Source organism: Ambystoma mexicanum, chromosome 6q (assembly GCF_040938575.1).
Source record: "Ambystoma mexicanum isolate Mex_15411 chromosome 6q, UKY_AmexF1_1, whole genome shotgun sequence".
NCBI classification, from domain to species: Eukaryota; Metazoa; Chordata; class Amphibia; order Caudata; family Ambystomatidae; genus Ambystoma; species Ambystoma mexicanum.
The window spans coordinates 1,149,663,879-1,149,683,810 of NC_090937.1; the positions used below are offsets into that span (position 1 = coordinate 1,149,663,879).

The 19,932-nt window shown below is 40.5% G+C and overlaps 1 protein-coding gene across 4 annotated transcripts in view; it reads left to right on the plus strand.

Moving 5' to 3' along the window:
* ATP8A1 (ATPase phospholipid transporting 8A1) overlaps nucleotides 1-19,932 on the plus strand; it is a 1,730,029-nt gene that overhangs the window by 285,628 nt on the left and 1,424,469 nt on the right. For 2 of the 4 annotated variants that reach the window (XM_069631739.1, XM_069631741.1), the window contains exons 6-8: nucleotides 1,868-1,908; nucleotides 5,224-5,297; nucleotides 9,585-9,654. In XM_069631739.1, the coding sequence (XP_069487840.1) occupies nucleotides 1,868-1,908; nucleotides 5,224-5,297; nucleotides 9,585-9,654 (185 nt within the window). Of the gene's footprint in view, nucleotides 1-1,867; nucleotides 1,909-5,223; nucleotides 5,298-6,307; nucleotides 6,382-9,584; nucleotides 9,655-19,932 lie in introns of all 4 variants that reach the window. The other 2 variants (XM_069631738.1, XM_069631740.1) reach the window with 1 other exon arrangement.

The following is a 19,932-nucleotide window of genomic DNA, read 5'->3' on the forward strand; positions in this document are numbered from 1 at the left end:
GATAGTCTGCGTCAACCTTCAATGATCCGGCATCAATCTTGAGGGTCCCTATTCGGGCGCCAACTGTGGAAACAGAGAAATTGACATGAGGCCGGGAAGCCCAAAAGGAAACACACCAACACAGGTTACAAAGGACATACAAAGCGCTTTATTTCAAAGTTACAAAGTTACCAAAGTCAATTGACATGCGAATAGCTATTCGGCCCTCTGACTAACACACGAACCTTCAACGTTAGGTTCGTACTGAAAGTGGGAGAGACCGATCATCGGGATGCTTGGGTTTTTATACATTTTGTACTGCATTGGCCAGCCCTCTTGCAAGTTAACCATTCTTGGAACCATGGCTAGGGTTCGTAGCCAGGTCGAACACACAATTTCCATATATTAGATCAGTTCCGCTGATACGGTTACATATTTACACATAGGTTAAAGAGAGGACAGGGTCTTAGTTCATGACCCTAACAAGTAGCCTGCGGACATATTATTCATTCACGTGTGCGGAGGTCACCATGGCCGAAGTCTTACTCGAAATGTCATTCGGCCTCCATTTTGTGATTCGGGGTGACTTCCACACTGCAAAAGTACCTAAAATGGCGGCTAGATCCAAGATGGCGGCTTACACGATACATTAAGGTCAAGACCTTGCCGCGGAACCTATGTACATAGTATTCTGTAGACAGCTTGGCGTAGGCCAACATACATTTAAACAATGCGATTGGGGTCACAATATTATATCGATTTCCACAACCTGGCTAGCACTACTAGCACTAACTATTGGGTTGCTTTGCCTTCACTTTCCCCAAACTCAACTTAATAACATCTACCAGTGAAAAGCTTCAATGAATATCGGAAATCATATTAGATTCTTATTTTAAAAAATAAGAGTCTAATATGATTTCATGATTTAGACATTAATTAATATTGGCTAACAGTACCAATATGTATTTTTTTTTTTTTTATCGGGTCACAAGGGTGAAAAGTCACGCAAGGTGATTTTATATTTTTGGAACATGGAGATAGTTATATTTGAAAATAATTTAATACATTTTTTTAATTACGTGAATATGTTTTACAGAACTATGAGGAAAAAAATGAAAAATTCAAGTTCTAATTAGGCAAGAACCGGTATTCGCTCTCAACGAATATACTTGTGCCAGATAATACTCAAGGCAATGTTAGTCTGCAGAACATTTACGTGCCATATTGACAGATCTAGGGACATCAAAACAAGATGGGTTTGGTTGATTTTTGCCCAGCAATTATGGGAAATACTATTGAAATCTAGTCTTTCTTGGTGAATAGTAGCTTATTATTCTACTGGATTTTCATACCGTTTGGCCAGCTGACCGACCATTGGTTACTCTTGAGGGGTCAGGCGCCAGCAGTGGAACTCCTAGGCAACATTCCATTGGTAGACATAGCTGCCATTCGGAAGGCATAACTGAATGAATGCTAATGCATGTAGGGTTGGTCAAGTGGGACAATTAAGGCCACAATAAATATCCAGATAGACTACCTCTAGCTATTTGATATATCCTATCCAGTATAGAAGATGCATTCACGTGAAGCTGATTTTGCGGCCTGGGGAACTGCACCCGAGGTGAAACATTTGAATTACTCTCACTTGGCATCTTATCCCACTATATACTTTTTTGTTACAGGTGTACATATTTGCGGGATTGCTCCACTTGCAATAAAGGGAGATTAAACTTCATAGTCTGTTCAAAATAACTGCATTTTCTGCTGCATTGTATCTATTAAACCTATGCAGTGAGAGTATGTTACTGTACTTCACTGTGGTTTTGAGTTATGTGTTAAGTAAGGGAATCCGCAGAAAAGATTCCTTACATTGTTTTTCTTTTGATAGTACTGCGGAATGGTGCTTGGGAGATTGTCCATTGGGAAAAGGTACGTATTGTCTCATAATCATCTCTAAAATAGTTGTTTGATATGCGTATAAGTGCGCTTTGTGAGCCATGCACGTTTGTAAGTCCCATATTGGCAATTTAAAGATGTAGGATTTCTTTTCTTGGTGTACAGTGACTGTAGAGGTATTTGCTTGCATGTGTTTATTGCAATTCATTGTCTTAACATTGGGAATTACATAAAGCAGATTTCTGTTAAATATTTTTAGAATTTGTATCACTATAAAAAGATATGTAGGTGCACATAAGTAAATTGAGACTATTCCCATCACCTGCGGTGCAGGAGGATGCACCTGCAATTTCCTCGCACTTATAACTCAAAAGGCTTATGCAGTCAATGGAAACATGTTCTCTTGGTTCCTTGTACTAGTGGTCTTCGTTGTTAGGATATCATTTACAATGAGACACATTTACAATGAGACAGATGTGTGCTTTTTGAACTAGAAGCAAAGGGACATTGTGATGTTTTTAAATGTAATGCTTATTGCATGTAATCAAGACTTAGTCAACACTTAAGAGGGACATGAAGTCAAGCAAAATATCTGTATTTAATTTAATATTTTTCACTTCCATGATATTCTTTCTACAAATTCCTGAAAACTGTATATTAATTTCTGCCAGGGGAGCCCTGGAACCTCTGATCGAAGGATAGGAGTAACATTGCAGGATTGTCTGCATGTCTATATGAACTGCTGATTAGGAGCCCAAGTCGGTTCCTTTGCATCAGATGAGCAAACTCTCAGGGAACAATGAAGCATCTTGGAAGTCAGACTGTGTCTCTGAACCAATAGCAGTGCCATGTAAGATCCAAGTTGGAATTTGTAACTTTAGCAGTGCCTCTAAGTTTTCCATCTTAACCTGGATGCCATACCTGGGGCAAAGCTAGGAAAATCCTCTATGCTGTGTTTACCAGGCTTTAAAATGTACACATCTACTATCATATGGATTGGCCAGAATAGATGTTCTGTTTATTTTAGCAGTAATGTCTGGGAGGTAAGGCTTTCACGGTTGATAACTGCCCTGTAGCCCAAGCCGAGGGGCTGGAGCAAAGGATTAGGGCTTTCACAGACCTGTTTAGCCCTAACCCAAGCCATTACTGCTATTACATCTTGGACGAACATCTGAGTTGCTAATAGCCATTTGTTTATGCTTAAATTGACTTTTGAACCTAGAATAAAACCTGATTTCTCTTTAAAAAAAACAAAAAAAAACAAAAATACAAACCAATATGGTCACCTCATAGTCCTTATACAATTTTCCTAGCCACGCTGGTCGAGGATTCCATTGGGTGCAGACAGTGAGGTAGATGGTGGGGGGAAAGGCTCTTTGCAGCATTCCTAGAGGATGGGGAAAGCTGGGGTAGGAACATGGTGATCCCTTTGTGAGTTTCCCCTCTTGAGAAAGAATGGAATTTATTTTTCTATTAACCTTAACAAGCTCGGATAACCTCTGGGAAAGGAAAGGGTGTAGTTGGCTAGTTTTAGGAAAATTGAATTTATGACCACAAATATGTGACAAAAGGATATTGTGCTTGATCTTCCATACTTCCTTCCATTGTTTCCGGCTTTCAGTATGTGAATATCTTGCAATGCCAGATTCAAAGGTGTTGGTGTTAATAAGCTACCCAATAAAAGAAGCCTAAGCAGGAACCTCCTTCACCACGTTCATTGAAGCTCTTCCCTTTGATACTTTGTTTTTCCTTGCTAACATGGAAACTGTGGTATCCCTATTGTGCTGTACCATTAGGTCTAGACTGCCACTTTAGGGTTGTCTACCTTTGTGGTTATGAGACTGTTTTCCTCCATTACTCTGTATTTGTGATTAACTTCTGATATTGCTCTCCAAGTTATGAAGTGCTTTGTGGGAACACTGGACTTTATTTTTGTTAGAATGATTGCAGGGCACTGCATGCCTCCTTACAATCACTTGAATTTGCAGCGTGAATGAAGGAATGCAGGCTATTTAGAAGCAGTTAGAATCTGCCTAAACCCAGGGAATGGTCCTTTATCCAGTACTCTCCAGTCCCTGTTCCATGTGAAGGCTAGCCTCAATTGAAGGTCTGTGTGAACAGTTCATTTTTTAATATTTTTCCGACCTTGGGGTCAGATTGCAGATGTTCCTCAGTCTGCGACATTGAACTCTCAAGGACAGCCTCCATGTTTAAATCACTTAAAGGATTGTTAATTGATCAAATGTGCATTTATCAATCGGAGCTTTCTTGATTGTGCATAGTGAGTGTCCTGACCCTAAAGGTATAACCCATTCTTTTTATCCAGTAACCTTGTGCCTTGACTTTCACAATAAGATTTAATTGTGCATAACTTAGTTTGGTACATCCATTCCTTACAATTATAAAAGTGAGGAAGTTGGCCATTTGCCTCCTTCAGTTTTATTTAAGAGTTTGAATAAAGATTGTTTAAGAAAAAAAACGTCTGGAGTACATTTGCCATCATGGAGTTCTCCTGATTGAGGCCACATCATCCTTAAGAGAAAGGTAGTAGTAAGCAGACCCTCCTTTGTTTCTGCATCTGGACGGTCCCTGGAGGCCACAATGAGAGCATTGTGAAACTTCAAGCTTCAACCTTTAGAGTCTATGATATAATGGAAATTAAGTTATTGGCACTTTGGTGTAGTTCTTAGTCTCCTGGTATGGTAGCAAGGACTGTCTTCCTATATTATGTCAAGGCCACAGAAGTCGGGACTGCACATAGTACTGGTAAACATTTGTAGTAAAGGATTTAGTTAAAATATTGTTCTCATGCTTCCATCACTCTAACATTCTAGTTAGAATGTTATATCCTACTACTGTAATTTAGTTGGCTCGATGAGACAGCCTGCCTATGGTGTGCACAATCCATTTCATATTTGAGGGTCCTTCCTTTCTGTCATATGTTAAACTTGAATCAGTGGTTCATTTTCGTGGAGCGAAGAAGCATAGTATGCAGGAGGATACTAGAGTATGCAAGAAAGGCAAATAATATTTTAATACTTTAATATACCTTGTCCAAAAAACGACGACCGTAGAATTCTGAATGGCTATAAATATTACGTTTTACATGCTTATTTAAAGGATAATTTCTCAGTGGAAAATGCTGTTATGTACGTGATGAATTGGCTTGAAATGTTCTACATGTAAGTGTGCTGCAATAACCACTAAATATGAAATGGCTCATCACCCTATGTTTGGCACACCTGCTGCTTAACTGTAGGAATCGTTTTCTCCTTATACTGTGCAGTGGTACATTGTATTGCCAACATGTGTGGTCATACTATTAACCAGTTCCTAGTTTTCTTTCAGGTTGAGGTTGGAGATTTAGTTAATATAAATGGCAAAGAATATATACCAGCTGACACTATACTTCTCTCATCAAGGTAGAGATGCCTTCGGATGCGAAGAGAGTAGAGGCTAGATTCTCTACCCTGCATTTATTTAATTGCTCCAAGGAAATGAGGATTAAACAGAAATACTGTTCACCTTTCCTATTTGTATGCCATGTACAAATCTCCTACAACCAGTATATCGTATTAAACCCTTAAAATACTTAACCACAGATTTGTGATATTTTGGTGGGCGTTTCACATGTAAACTTATTTTGGGTTGTTAGCAACCTGGGCACAAATTTCATTTACTCCATGTTTTGATTATCAGTATTGGCTCCAAAAATCTTTATTTTAATAATTGGTTTCTTGGAGACTGTTTATCATAATTTCCTTGGATCATTTTATTTGTAAAAAACACTTATAAAAGCAATGCATCTTTTTCAAGATCCATTTAGTGTGTCTGGACTTTAAATATCTGGTCGTATTCCAACATGTGAACAAACCTCACATTTTGAAAGATGCATTGTAAAGTTGCCACAAGATATTTTAATAACACTTTTAAAAGGCTATTGTTTTCTACACATGAAAATGCATCATTATAACAGTATTTACATTTCTGCATATAACTTGTAGAAATTTAAAAAATGTGAGTTTTTCCAATGTCAATTTTTTCTTAGTTTAGGATTAATCTGGGTATTTAAGCGTTAAAAGAAATTGTCATTTCTTTTTAAATTCATTGGCTGTAAAATGTAACTCAAATTACTTTGTATCATATTTTTATTAAATGCAGGCTTAGTATGTCATGGTCTGAGTTTGGGCATAATTAAATTGTAATTTCCTTTTTAAATATTTGTTTTAAAATAAAAACAGATGTTTATCAAACATTTAGGTTATCACATGATGATCAGAAAAAATGGATTTTGAAAATGCTGCATAAAAAATCGTTATTAACATATGTATTGTTTTGTATAATAATTTTCCAATTTTGTCTCTTTGTCCATTTGTTTTCTTTTTTGTTACTTATAATTTTGTTCTAATCATTTTCATACCGGGACATATAGGTGGCCATAGGGGAAGTAGTGAAGGTGACCAATGGGGAGCATCTCCCAGCTGATCTCATCAGTCTGTCCTCAAGGTTAGAATAACATAACTGAGTGACAAAATGTGCATGTGGTCCTCCTACATGAAATACTTAGAATCTAAACCAACTTTGTTGGTTAAGGGCATAATTTGATCATGTTTGCATTTACACTTGTTGAGAAACTGTTCTAACTGATGGGGCACAGTATCCTATATTGCACCTACATGGAAATATTGTAGTAAATGAGAACAAAATGTTTTCCCAAATGCATCTCGGTCATGCCATAGTTAAAAGTTACAAAGATCAAGGCAGTGAACGAAGACTGACAAAAAGCAGTATATTTATTTTAATGCACTCTACAAAAGAGGTCAGGAAGTGTGTCATGTAACTCTGATACATTTGCCTGGGGATGAAATGATGTGTAGAGGACCCATGTACAAAGTCGGTTGTAGTACGTCGTACTAAGCATGCAGAAGATGTTTTAAGTCATTTGGTGGAATAAGGTGAAAGAACATGTAACTAATAGAATAATTTGGCTTTGAACTTGTGTTCGTTTGTATGTATTGTTTTTGTCTTGCTCACATCTCGATGAATGCTGTGCTCCTTTGTACAGTTGCAGAAATGTTAAGTGTACCGTTGCTGTATTTACATACATGGTATTTCATCCCTTGAAATAGGTTGCTTAAAACATCAGTCTTTAAAGTTGTTTTTTAGATCTATCTGCGCATTTGGTTCCCTTTTAAAATAATAAATTAATGTACTGAAGCTCCAAGCGTGCACATTTCTGCTTCGTTAAACATAAAATAACTAAGTCTGGGGTTTATATATTTTTTGTGTTGAATTGTATCCAAATTGAATTTTAGACTACGAATTCAGCCTTGCTGAAGAAAAAAGTTGAGTACAAGAAAGCTTTTCAGAATCTTGCATCTTTTTAAAGCGATCTGAGCAATGTTTGGTTAAAAAAGGCATAAAACATATTCTTCTCATGAAATGAATTTTACACATTTGGTGTCCTTGGAAGTACAATGGTCCATTTGATCCAAGTCTCACATTACACAACGACATCTAGTAGCCATCACTGGAAGTTCACCCCTAGTTTTGAGCCACATCAGCAGGGCATTGTGGGTATGCACGTGGGCTCTAATGCAAACCTTTTTCTCCAGGACATTTATTTGTCCTAGAGGGCAGTGCTACATATCTGGTTTCACCCTTATTAGGGATCATCCGTGCAGTATGATGCTCAGAGCCTTGTGGTTGGAGCATTGGATCATGTTTTCAAAATACTAAAAGTTATGGTGGTTTTAAAAAGGCTTGGGAAAAAAAACCTTTCACCTGAAATGTGAAAGTAGAATAGTCCATTTGAGCAAAGTCACACATTCCACAACATAACCTTGTAGCCACATCTGGAAGTTCTTCTCCAGTTCAAAAGTTTTAAATCATTAGGGATCTTTTAAAACATAGGAATGAATTAAAAACCTCTTCTGATATATTTTTAAAATATAGTCATTTTTAGGTGAACATGTTTTAAAGATTTCGTTTTTTTCTTTAAAGAAATAATTAATTCAAAAGTAGATTAGCAGTTTACACGTTTTTAAAATTGTTAGATAAAAAGTTGTAAAATAAAAAGGTTGCATTAATTGCAGGGTTTCAGAAGTGTTGAGCATGTTAGCTTGTTATTCGATTAGTTATATGATTTACATTTTTTTTAAAGTTAGATTTCCAACCTTCATGTGTTTTGTGTTTTTTGTTTTTTCTGTTCAGAAAAAGTCTTGCTTCCTGGCTAAGCACTCTTGTAGCCTATCAGTCATTTGGCCAATCCGAATAAAACACAATCACTTTTGTCCAGAGAACCAAATGTTCATGAATCAAAAGAATTACTGTCTAAACTCAACATCACTCGGTTTTGCCATTCACCATATTTTGTGACCAGCCCTATTCCAGACATTCTTATTGCCATCAAAGGTTTTTCCTTCTTTCATTTTTTTTCAACACTTCTTAATTCTCGTTGTTGTCTTGATGTTGTTTGTGAGATGTGTGCAAATCTCACGTGCACTGCACTGCTGCAGTTCAAGTACTCTCACAGCTAAAGTTTCTGCAATTTCACTTGCACCTCTAAGTGTGCTGGATGGATAGTATAGTTCTGGTGGTTAGTTTATTTCCTTCTACGATCCTCTCTAACAAGGAACGTACATGTGATGGAGACCCATTCAAAGGATGTTAGTAGATCGATTTGTTTTGGGGTTGTTGTCGGATGCATTCTGTGAAAGGAAACTGGAATCTAGAGGATTCATCAAGGCACAGATTAAGCCTTGCTTGTGTTAGTGCACCATCAGGCCTAACATCCATTCCTTCCAAGCATAGTGAGAGGCAATAGGCATTGGGACAATGGCTGCAGGTTCCCAGGCTTGTATGATACCCTGGATTATAATTATCTTTCTGTTGTCAGCTTGCCCACTAAAAGGAACATTCTTTTTTTTTTCTCTCAAAATGTTATCTTAGATACTTTAGCTGCCAATTTTCTGACTATTATTGTTCATTTGTTTCATTATAACATTTTAATGGTATGTAATGGTATGTAATAAGTACATTTTTATTGATATGCGCAACATTTTGCTGTGCAGGTAGTCCTTGATTTTGAATCTTGCTAGCGCTGATTGCGTTCTTTGGGAGGGTTTGCAAGTCTCCACTGAGCATTGCACAAGTCTCTTCCCCAGTCCTAAGTTATATGCAAGGCTTGTTGCAACATTGAGAATGGACCTATAAGTGTGCCTATCAGCAAAATTAAATCTTAATAGGAAAAAAGTAAAGTAGTATAAGGAAAACAATTATTAACTACAAATGCAACTCATCTTAAAATAAAACATCCAATGTTCGCATGGACCCTAATATAACCTGACATCCAGAGCTGAAATGTCAAAGCAAGAACCCTCAAAGTAGATCAACGAACACACCTGGTGCAGGAAACCCCTCGAAACAACCAAGTAACGGTTCCCAGGCTGTTGTATAATGAACTGTCACGCTCGCCATTTTTCTCCCCATGAACCATTAGTTGCTGACGTTTATTAGAGATGCAATTACACATATATGAAATGTGCATTTTTCTTATGACTTGATTTTAATACACTTGAAAAGAACCTTTAAAATACCAATAAACATGACTATTTATCTTTGCATTAGACGGCATAGGAACCTGTGAATGTTTACATGTTGTTATAGAACACAGATTTCTAATCGAACATTATGCATTTGTACAACAGTGAGCCGCAAGCTATGTGCTATATTGAGACATCAAACTTAGATGGAGAAACAAACCTCAAGATACGACAGGTAAGCTATAGTTTTTTTTATATTTACAAAATGAAATGGGAAGTTTGTATTTGTTTAATATAGTCCTTGGTTTAAAAACCGTCATATCCATGCCACTTGAATGGTCGTAAATGTAAGTATCTGTTAAATGTACACATTAAGACAGGATATCAAAACACTATGTTAGCCTGATTCATGGAATTATCTGCGAGTAAAACGCAGATTTGCACGCCATTCTGCCCGAAAATCCCTGTTTGAGGTATGGGGATTTTCGTGCAGAATGGTGCGCTTGTCTGCGTTTTATACGCAAATAATTACTTGAATCAGTGGCTGTATCTCATCTCTTAAGTGAGAAAAAGAGTCAAAGCTACCCTAACCAAAGGCGTGACATAGGGTCACCAGGTTTTGCAGAGGAGCTAGGTAACTGCTAGCTCAATAGACAAAAAACCCACGGATGCGGGAATGACAACAAATGGGTTTTTTATTTTACACTAACAGAGAACAAAACAAATATACAAGCTGCGCCGTGGCGCTGAATATATGCATTATTGAGCATATTTTTGTCTGCGTTTTTGTGAGTTAGTAGGCAGAGTGACAAACAGTATAAATTTCAAGTATTGTTTTAAATGACAATACATTCAACATTTTTTGACGTATATTTGTTTTGTTATCTGTTAGTGTAAAATAAAAAACCCATTTGTTGTCATTCACGCATCCGTGGTTTTTTTGTCTATTGAGCTAGCAGTTACCTAGCTCCTCTGCAAAACCTGGTGACCCTATGTTACGCCTTTGGTTAGGGTAGCTTTGACTCTCTTTCTCACTTATAGTATCTCCTACCCTCTTGAGTCAAGCCCCCTTACAAAAAAGTGGGTCGCCCTTATATCTCTCTTCTTCTTCTGTATCTCATCTCTTTACATACCAATACATTCTTGGCATTGATCGAGTGCAGGGGAACAATAGTCAATAATTACTCTACACGCCAAGTTTTATTTTTAATACGAAAAAAGTATAATTGAATGATAGAAAACAGGATTTGTGTCTACTATGCTTTGCTTACATAATTTCTTGGGATCTGTTCAAAATAACTTGTTTATTCCTTTTTGGTGTTTACATGCTCGGATACAACACTTGCTAACATTTTACTTTACACAGTGAGTGGGTTCTTGAGCAGAAAAGTGGGATTTATCGTCATTTCACATACACTTAAATTTAATCACGAATATGGGGACATAGTATAAAAATGATGATTGGGTAAAGTACTACACTCTCCCCACTTCACAACACTGTGTGCTCCTGTGCCAATTGATGTTTTCACTGTCTTCGCTCCCTTTTTTTCACTAAAAATGTGAGCTCTTAGAAAGCACTATTATTAAGGGCGATAAGTAAATGCCTGAGTACGAATTTTACTACCTAGTAATTTTAATCCCAGTATCCAAAAATAGGCAGTACAATTCTTATCTGCAGCCCTGTATACAGGGGTCATTCTGCTCCAAATTTCTCACAACACTCGCTGACCAAACTGTGTGGACTATGGCAGCACATATCAATTCCATCGCTCGTCAATTAGATGTGTGAGAACTCCAAACAATAGGTAACCAGGTGTCTGTGTTAGTGACACCTAATGCATCCTGCTACATTAACAAGGCACACTGACCACCTAATCACCCACTAAAACCCCTCCTTCCCTTAAATAACACGCCATTATTTCATGGAATTAACTCAAATTATAACAGAAGTGATACCTTGGCTAGCAATAAGCAGAACCACAATGTTTGTTGGTCTCTTGTCTGGTTATTGGGGGTAAATAACTTAAAATAACATCATGCACTAAATTTAGGTGCACTGTGCCTGCGCTTATGTCGGACATAGCTACAGGGTATTCCCAGAAATCTATTTACCAAGTCCCAATAAGCTACACCACTCATCATTTGTAAGTATAGCCAGGTTCATTAATTGGGTGTGGAAGACAGTTGAACACAATTCAAAACTGTTAGAGAATCTAATGTCAAAACAAAGGATATTTTTTTAAATAATTAGTATTAATCGGTATGCATTGTCTTCTAAACAACTGAGAAATATTCCAAACAGCATAACATGTAAACGGATCAATTGGAAATCAATGGCTAGTAGACAAATATCTTCAAAAATGACTCATTCAGGGAAAGGCTGCGGCACTTGGTGTGAATAAGTAGTGACCAAATGGAAGCAGATGCTGGTCCTGCTGAAGTTGGGCTTAACGGTGTCCAATTAAGTTGCAATTTCCTCTGACTTAATCCATTTCCTCTGACCTTCTCCATAATGCTGCAGTTAGTTTCCACATTCAGATTTCGACACAGGGATGAATTTTAATCTCCAATGATTATAAGTATTACTTAAAATATACAGTGAAATGTTTTTTTCACGTAACGGTTATATACAGTTATCCACCCGTTCTAATTTTCTTGGGTTTCTACACAAGACAATTTGGCAAGTGCTGACCAGACGTTTAGTAGTCAGTCTATGCCGCCAACGTGATCGTGTTTGGACTTGGGCATTACCCTCTTCAAATAAAGCTTGGCTTAGGGGTGTAACCCTGTTAGACTGGTGCCTAGCACATAATGCTACCGGCTCCAGAGATTCAAGAATCCTTCACAATTCTACCTGCAACCCGAGGAAATGCCATATTTTCCCTAAGTGATGGCCCTTGAGTAAATTGGCAAAGCTATTTGGTGAAGCTACCGTGTGTTGCAGTATTAACCAGTCTCTTAATGAGTTCAGTTAATAATGCAGCTAGTAAGCCCTGTCATAGACTCGTGAGTCCTTGTCTTTGCAGAGTGGGAAGAAAACACTTAGGTGATTCAGTTTATGTCCACCTAGACAGCCACGCCTGTGGAAAAAAAGTAAACATAAGCACAGCTATTGGATTTCCCTAACTTTCCTAAACTGTATTAGCACAGGGGATGATAGAATGGAGTTTTACCCCAAAAAGTGTCACTTTGTTACTGGTCCGTGGATTCTCCTAGTCTTTCCTGTACCATTGGAACATGGTGAGAGGCTGACTGTGAAATGTGGGTGTAAGGAGGGAAACCTGTATTTCCACACCGGGTCATGCACTTGTTGCAGCCCAGCATTTCAGACAAAACAATTGTTTCCAACATCCCAGCTCGCAAACCTAAGGTGCTAATATCAGCACAGCCCCTTGTACCGGTTATTATCCCTTAATTCAAATAGAACCTGCAGGACTAGCCCTTAAAACTCTTTACGTTTCGAGTTGTATGAAGAGTATTAGGAGGGAGAAAAATGATGCTCCAAGTTTTCCATGGTATCACAAGTTTGCCTTTTCTGATGAACAGTGTATTAACTGCTTACCTCCAAGGGCAGTATTGTACAATTGTCTCATTTTAAAGCTAAAACCTCACAAAGAAGATGAAAGTAAATCACAATGGAAGCCAATGTTTACTAGACAACACGTGGACTAGGAAACATATGCCAGTGTTAGCTGGACTCAATAACTATCTAGGGTTTCTAATATGCATTTAGCACCCTGCTTAGATGCATCATTAAATTGGGCTGCTCCAAAACTGGGCTGGATCTAACAATCCAAGCCCGGGTCCCGAGCAAGCTTCGATATGCACGCACCTGCCCATCTGCTTGCTCAAGCACAGTGCTCTACCGGCGCCCCCACCCCTCCACTCCCCTAGCGCTGCCATCCCTTACTGGGGCAGTCGCCGCCTCACCATCTTGCTGTTTCCCAGCGTTGCAATCCACATAGCCTGCTTTTGAAATTGAAGAGGGTTTTTGCCTTGAGTCATGCCTACCTTTTACATGGCATCAATCTTTTTGTGAGTTTTTTAAAGTCTAAAATAGTTTGAAAGCTTTGAAGGCCCTGTTATTTCAGTCACAATGATTGCTCCCCATACCCCAGTTTACAAACCTGGGGTGCTAATAGAAAAAATCACCTGTTCCAGGGGTATCCTCATTAATTATCTCTGGCCCAGGGCCGTTACCAACAACAACTGCCTCAAGAAGGGGTTTTTATAGCATAATTATTTACTGTAGCATTTATAACCCACTCCTAAAAGGATACGCACATTTTTCAGAGCTCAAATTAAGGTGTACCCTAGCCTGACCAGGAGTAGGATCACAATCATAGGTTCGCAGATTGCACAGCTCTCTCGAAATATTGGCTTAAAATATTTTCTGATATTTCTGCACTTTGAGGAAACCAATTCAAGGTGAACTGCACCCTTATCATTTTTTGTACTAATATACACAATCTCGCCTATTATGTTGTCTCTGGATCATTTTATGCTGGTCCATCATGCCTGTTTCCTCATCTATTGAAAGTGTTCGGATGTCACCAAAATTCTAGTTGCTACCAGACTAGAGGAGGTCATCTCGAAGACTTGCCATGGGGACCTTGACTTCAAACATTTGTACAAACCCCCTAATAGCAACTTGTGTGGCATAGCAGACGTCCTGTTTTCCACTCGCCCTTAATGCAAATACAACATTGTATGTCATATGTATCGCATATTTGCATGCTTCCTATGCAGTTAAGCGAATCCCCCTTGGCATCATTTCCTGCATGTAAAGGATAAGGGAATCATAAGCCCTAAAGCAGACAGAATACACCTCATTAAACTGTATTGCTTTATAGCAGGGAATTGGATGTAGTAGGGCTGTAGTCTCAGAAGAGTAGTTTCAAGCTATGGTGTATTATCATAGGCAGCCAAGCACTCCCCGATTAAGCTATGCTGCACAAAGTGTGAAACCACAGTTGTGCATCCTGCTCGCCATACGTTGCTCTTCAATTCCTCAACTGAGGCAATGGCCTTGTTCGGCCCTAAGAACATCTAGACCCATTCTTTTCACATCGTCGCTACCACCTCTCTCAATCTTCACACTACCACCCCTCCATTTCCCCTTTCCTCCTCTGCCACACCACAGATCACATAAAAAAAGAAATTCTTTATTGGCATTTCTCATAACATTTTCCATCCCCACCCAACCACTCCACCCTATTCCCCCCCCCTCTCTACAGGATCGCACATCCAGTCTATACACCTTCGGAAATATGCAGTTTTGTTATTTCTGGGGTACCTCGGGTTGCCTCGATCACTTAATGTCCAATACTCGCACATTCTGAGGGCACCATTGTTTTATATAGTCACTTTTTAAAAAGTGAATAGTTTCTCCCCATTCCCTCTGTAATCTGTTCCCTTGGATCATATATGTAATCCACTCCATAGCCACTATGTCCCATAGTTTATGGAGCCATCCCACCACCAGTGGCAAGCTTTTTTGTTTCCAGTCTTTTGCAATCACCATCCAAACCGCTATTAGTAAGGTTGCCAGTGCTCTTTTCTGTGGTTTCGAGATTGTGTAACACTCTAGTTCAAACAGTCCTCCTACACCCTCAGCCAATGAGAGAGGCAGGATCTCTGGTACTATTTCCTGCAGAGATTTTGTGACTTCCTCCCAGAAACCTTTAATTTTGGGGCTGCCCCACCAGATATGTCTCCAATTCTCTTTCCCCTTACACCCCCTCCAGCACTCCGCGGAAGCTGTCCCATACATCCTATGCAGTTTACTCTGGGTATAAGGCCACTGTATCATCGTTTTATATCAGGCCTCCCGCAACTGTAGGGACCGGGTTAGTTTGGGGGATGTTCCTCCATAATTCCTCCCAATGCCCCGCCGGTACCTCCCCTCCCAGTGTACCTTCACATGCTGTCTGGTATGGCCAAATCCTTTGGTCTGCCCATTGCAGCAATATCTTGTATATGCCTGCCACTAGATGTTTGTCCCCACTATGCAAGGTAGCAAATGCCTCAAATTTAGTTAGCGGCATTATTGCTGCTCGGCGGATTTCCTTCTGTGGAAGCCAGTGCCTCAATTGGAAGTACTCTAAACTGTCCCCCTCCTTCACTCCTACGTGTGTCTTGCACTCCTGGAAGACACTTTCCCCCACCCACACCACGTCACCAGTCTTTACACATCCCCTTTCTTTCCACCTCTTAAATGAGCCCTTCACCATGCCTGGGGTAAAGTTAGGGTTTTTAAACATAGAAGTAAAGGGAGACAGTATGGTAGATAACGGTCCCCTCCTAATCCACCTATCCCATATATGACATGTTATACGCAGTACCCTGCTACGCCTTGAACTCTGTGGCCTGTACTTCCCTTGAAGCTAGAGTATTCTAGATAGCGGGCCTCCCGCTACCGCCCTGTCCATTCGCACCCATATCTTGTCTCTATCTGTAAACCATACACGCACCACTGTCAATTGGGCTGCTTCGTAGTATCCATGTGAATTTGGTAGCACCATTCCCCCTTTTCTGCTGGGGGTAATCAGCAGCTCCAAAGCAACTCTTGGGCGTTTGTTCTGACACACAAATCTGGAGATTAATGTATCCATCTCTTTAAAGAAAGCAGTCCGGATTGCTATGGGCAAGGTATCAAACCTATAAAATACCCTTGGAAGAGTTACCATTTTCGCAGTATTTATTCTCCCACGCCATGATATCCGCATCAGGGTCCATTTTGCAAAATCTGTTTGTGTTGTTTTTCAATTAAATCCAGGAAGTTGGCCTTATAAAGAGTGGAAGTTTTGTCCCGTCAGTTTTATCCCTAGGTATGTTAAGCTTCCTCCCGCTGGACGAAATGGGGAACAGCTCAGTATCTGTGTGTACATTTCTTTGAGTCCTACTTCCAGCATTTCTGATTTCACCATATTTTATTTTCACGCCAGATAGCCCCTCTTGTTCTTTAAGAATTCTCACTAGGGACGGGATAGACGTCACCCGTTCCACAAATATTACCACCATATCAACTATGTAAGCTGCCATTTTATGCGTCGCCCCTGCAAAAGGGACCCCCTTAATATCCGGGTTTTGTCTAATTGCCGCCAGCAGGGGCTCTAAATATATAGCATAATGATGCAGCGGCCTCTCTGCCTGGCTGCCTGGTCCCTTGTTATATGCTCACAGCCTCCGAAATATGGGCATTCACTGTTAACCTCATCATAGGGTTCCTATAATTTGCCCCCACCATTTGTGTATATTTGTACCCAAATCCCATGTATTCCATCATTTGAAACAGATACAGCCGCTCCACCCTGTCAAAAGATATTCTGTGTCCAGAGAAATCAGAGTGGCCGGTATCTGTTTTATATTCAGTTTTTCTAGCAAGTGGATCACCCTTCTGGTATTATCCCCTGTTTGCCTACCAGTTATGAAACCTGATTGATCCTGCCCGATAACCCCTGGAAGAACCCCATTTATTCTAGCTGCTAGATTCCTGGTGTATATATTGGCGTCTATGTTCAGTAGCGCTATAGGCCTGTACGACCAGCAACTGGTCTTATTTGGCTTTTCGAATACTACAACTTTTGCCTTGGTCATAGAGCGTGTAACTCCTTCCCCGTTTCGAAATGTATTAAATAGTCTAGTGAGAAACATCTTTAATTTGTGGCAGAACACTATAAAATCCCCCTGTGTAGCCATCCGGTCCTGGTGACTTATTATTCAGGAGGTTCTTTGTCGCTCTTCCGACTTCTACAGTTATTTCCTTCTCCAGACTATTCCTCTCCTCTTCCAAGATCTTAATAAGCTTTATCCCTTCTAAAAATGCCTGTTTCCTATTCGTCTGTGGGTGCCCAGAAGAGTACAGCTGCTTGTAGTATGTCATGAAAGACTGCACTGTTCCTTCAGCCTGTTTTATTCCCATGACATGATGCTGGGCTTTCTGTTGCTTCAAGAGCCTGGTCAACATTTTGTCTGCTTTGTAGGCGCCTATATAATAGCGCTGTTTCAATCTTAACAGAGCACTTCCGTCCAAGCTGTCCCCGTTAACCACATCTGTTTATGTGCTTCCTTCACTTTGCTTTAATTCTCCCTGTTTTTTCACCCAGCTAGCTCTATCAGGGCATGTCCTAATAGCGCCTCCAGCTCTTTTTCTTATCTTTTTCTTTACTTCTTTGAGCTTTTAAGGAAATCAACTCCCCCTATAATACTGCCTTAAATGTGTCCCACACTGTGCGTGTCATTCCTAGAAAAGTACTCCCTCACCATTTCACGTAGGACCTCATCCCTAATGAGTTCTCCGGGTAACCTCCATGTCCACATAGGACTGCTTGGTTTTAGCCCCTTAAGATTGATCCTGATCACTGCATGATTTGAGAGCGAGATTGAGTTCACTTCTATGTCTATTAATGCTCCTAGTATCCAGGGGATACCTCATGCATAATCTATTCTAGAGTGTTTGATGGACATGGGAGAAGCATGTACCCCAGTGCTTGCCCCTTCTTAGCCCTCCAGAGGTCTCTCATCCCCATGCATTGACTCCGACAGCTGTGGTCCCTTATTGCTGCTCTGGCCACTCTGATCTTTCTGAGGGTCCCAGGCTATATTAAAGTCTCCTGTTAGGATGGTTCCCCTATTGCAAACCCTTCCAGTTTCCCCCAGCACCTGGTGTAGCAAGGCATCCTGTCCTGTATTGGGGGTGTATATTGTACCTATTGTCATTACCCTTCCCTCCAGCAGCACCTGCAGGAATACAAACGTCCCATTCAGGTCTTCTAAGGTTTTAACAATTTTCACCCCTAGTTAATTTTTTAAGCCCACTAGCACCTCTGCTGTCTTATTATGGCAATTTGCCTGGATTAGTTGCGCGGAATGCTGTATATGTATTTTGTGGCCATCCCCTTTCCTAATATGGGACTCATGTAGAAAAATGATGTGTGTTGCTACCTTTAATTTGTATAGCCACCTTTTTCCTTTTTATCGCGGTATTGAGACCACTTACGTTGTGCGAGAGGATCTGCAACGCCTTGTCATAGTACCTTTAACCTACTCCTCCCCGATTTACTGTTCCTCCCTTGTGCCCCTTTCCTCCTGTATGTGCTCCGGATGATTTGTACAATCCCCTCCCTTTTTCCTGATCCCTCCACCATTTTCCGGATCTGGCTCGGCATCCTAAGATACATCCGAGCAAGTGGGAGCCGACCCACGTTGCAACCCTGGACCCCTAAGGTTTCCTTAACCTTCTAAGATTCCAAATGGTGTCCCACTCCCTCCTGTCCAAGCCTACTTCTATGTACGACATCCAGTACTGTTTTTGGAGGTGCACATCGTATGTACCCCTCTGTGTGGGTACCCCCATCATCACAGACATCACCTTCCTAGCATATGGCTATCTCATTGCTTAGCTTCTTTCTCCCCTCATTTCCTGGGCCGGTGTCCCTTCCGCTTATCTCTTCCCATGAATAGTTGTCCACTCCCATGACCTTTGTATCTGCTGTTGTACTTCTCGGGTTAGCACTCCCCATTCTGTATCCTCTGCCTCTAGGCCCAGGATAGCCATTCCTTCGTCACATGTGGTAATTATCTGTTGTCTTCCCTACCAAGGGAACACCAACCCGAAGGGGAAAGTCCATTTGTAAGGGATTCCTTTTTCAAGCAGTTTCCTCGTCACCGGCCCCATTGCTCTTCTTTTCTGAAGTGTCGAAGCAGCTAGGTCCTGGAAGAAGTGTACTTGAGAGCCATTAATTGTGATCGTGTCCTTGCCACCTTAAGGATTCTCTCCTTCTTATAGGATGCTAACGCTGCTAATGCATCCCTAGGTCTACCTCATTCTCCAATCCTCTTTGGGCCCACTCTGTGTATGCGGTCAATACGAATCTCTTCCGGGGTATTAACCATCAACAGGGTGGCAAAGCACTGCTGCCTCACCGATTTCAGGTTTGCATCGGGGGTGGCCTCTGACAATCACTTGAATCTGATGTTGGAACGTCTGGAGCGATTTTCTAAATCCTCTGTTTGAATTTCTAAGTTCTGGGTGGCTGAGGCGATCTGTTCCAGTAATTCAGAGTTCTGTTACACCCTTTTCTATCTCCGATAGCCCTTGTTCTGCCAGGTCTACCCTGTTCCCCAAGGCATTAATGTCCTCTGATTTCTTTCAGTGACCTCTTCAGGTCCTCTTTTAAGTTCCCTCTTTGCTGCTGAAAGGAAGTGGTGAGCCTCTCCTCCATACCTTGCAGACACATTAGGAGTTTTTCCTTGCTTAGGGCCATTTCACCTGTTGCTTGCGAGTCTTCCAAATCTTTTTCTTATCAGCTGTCTTCCCTTCAGCCGCCTCCGAGATGGATCGCTGCTAGCACCTTTCCAACTGGCCCTTCCTGATACTTTTCTTTGCGGTCTGCGGCCCTGAGGTCTGTTTTCTCTTTGGTCTTGGGATCTGCGTGAGGTCCAGCACTCCTGCGTGTCGCCTCATCCTCTGTCCACCCTAGTTGACCTCTTCCACGTGCTTCGCTGCTCC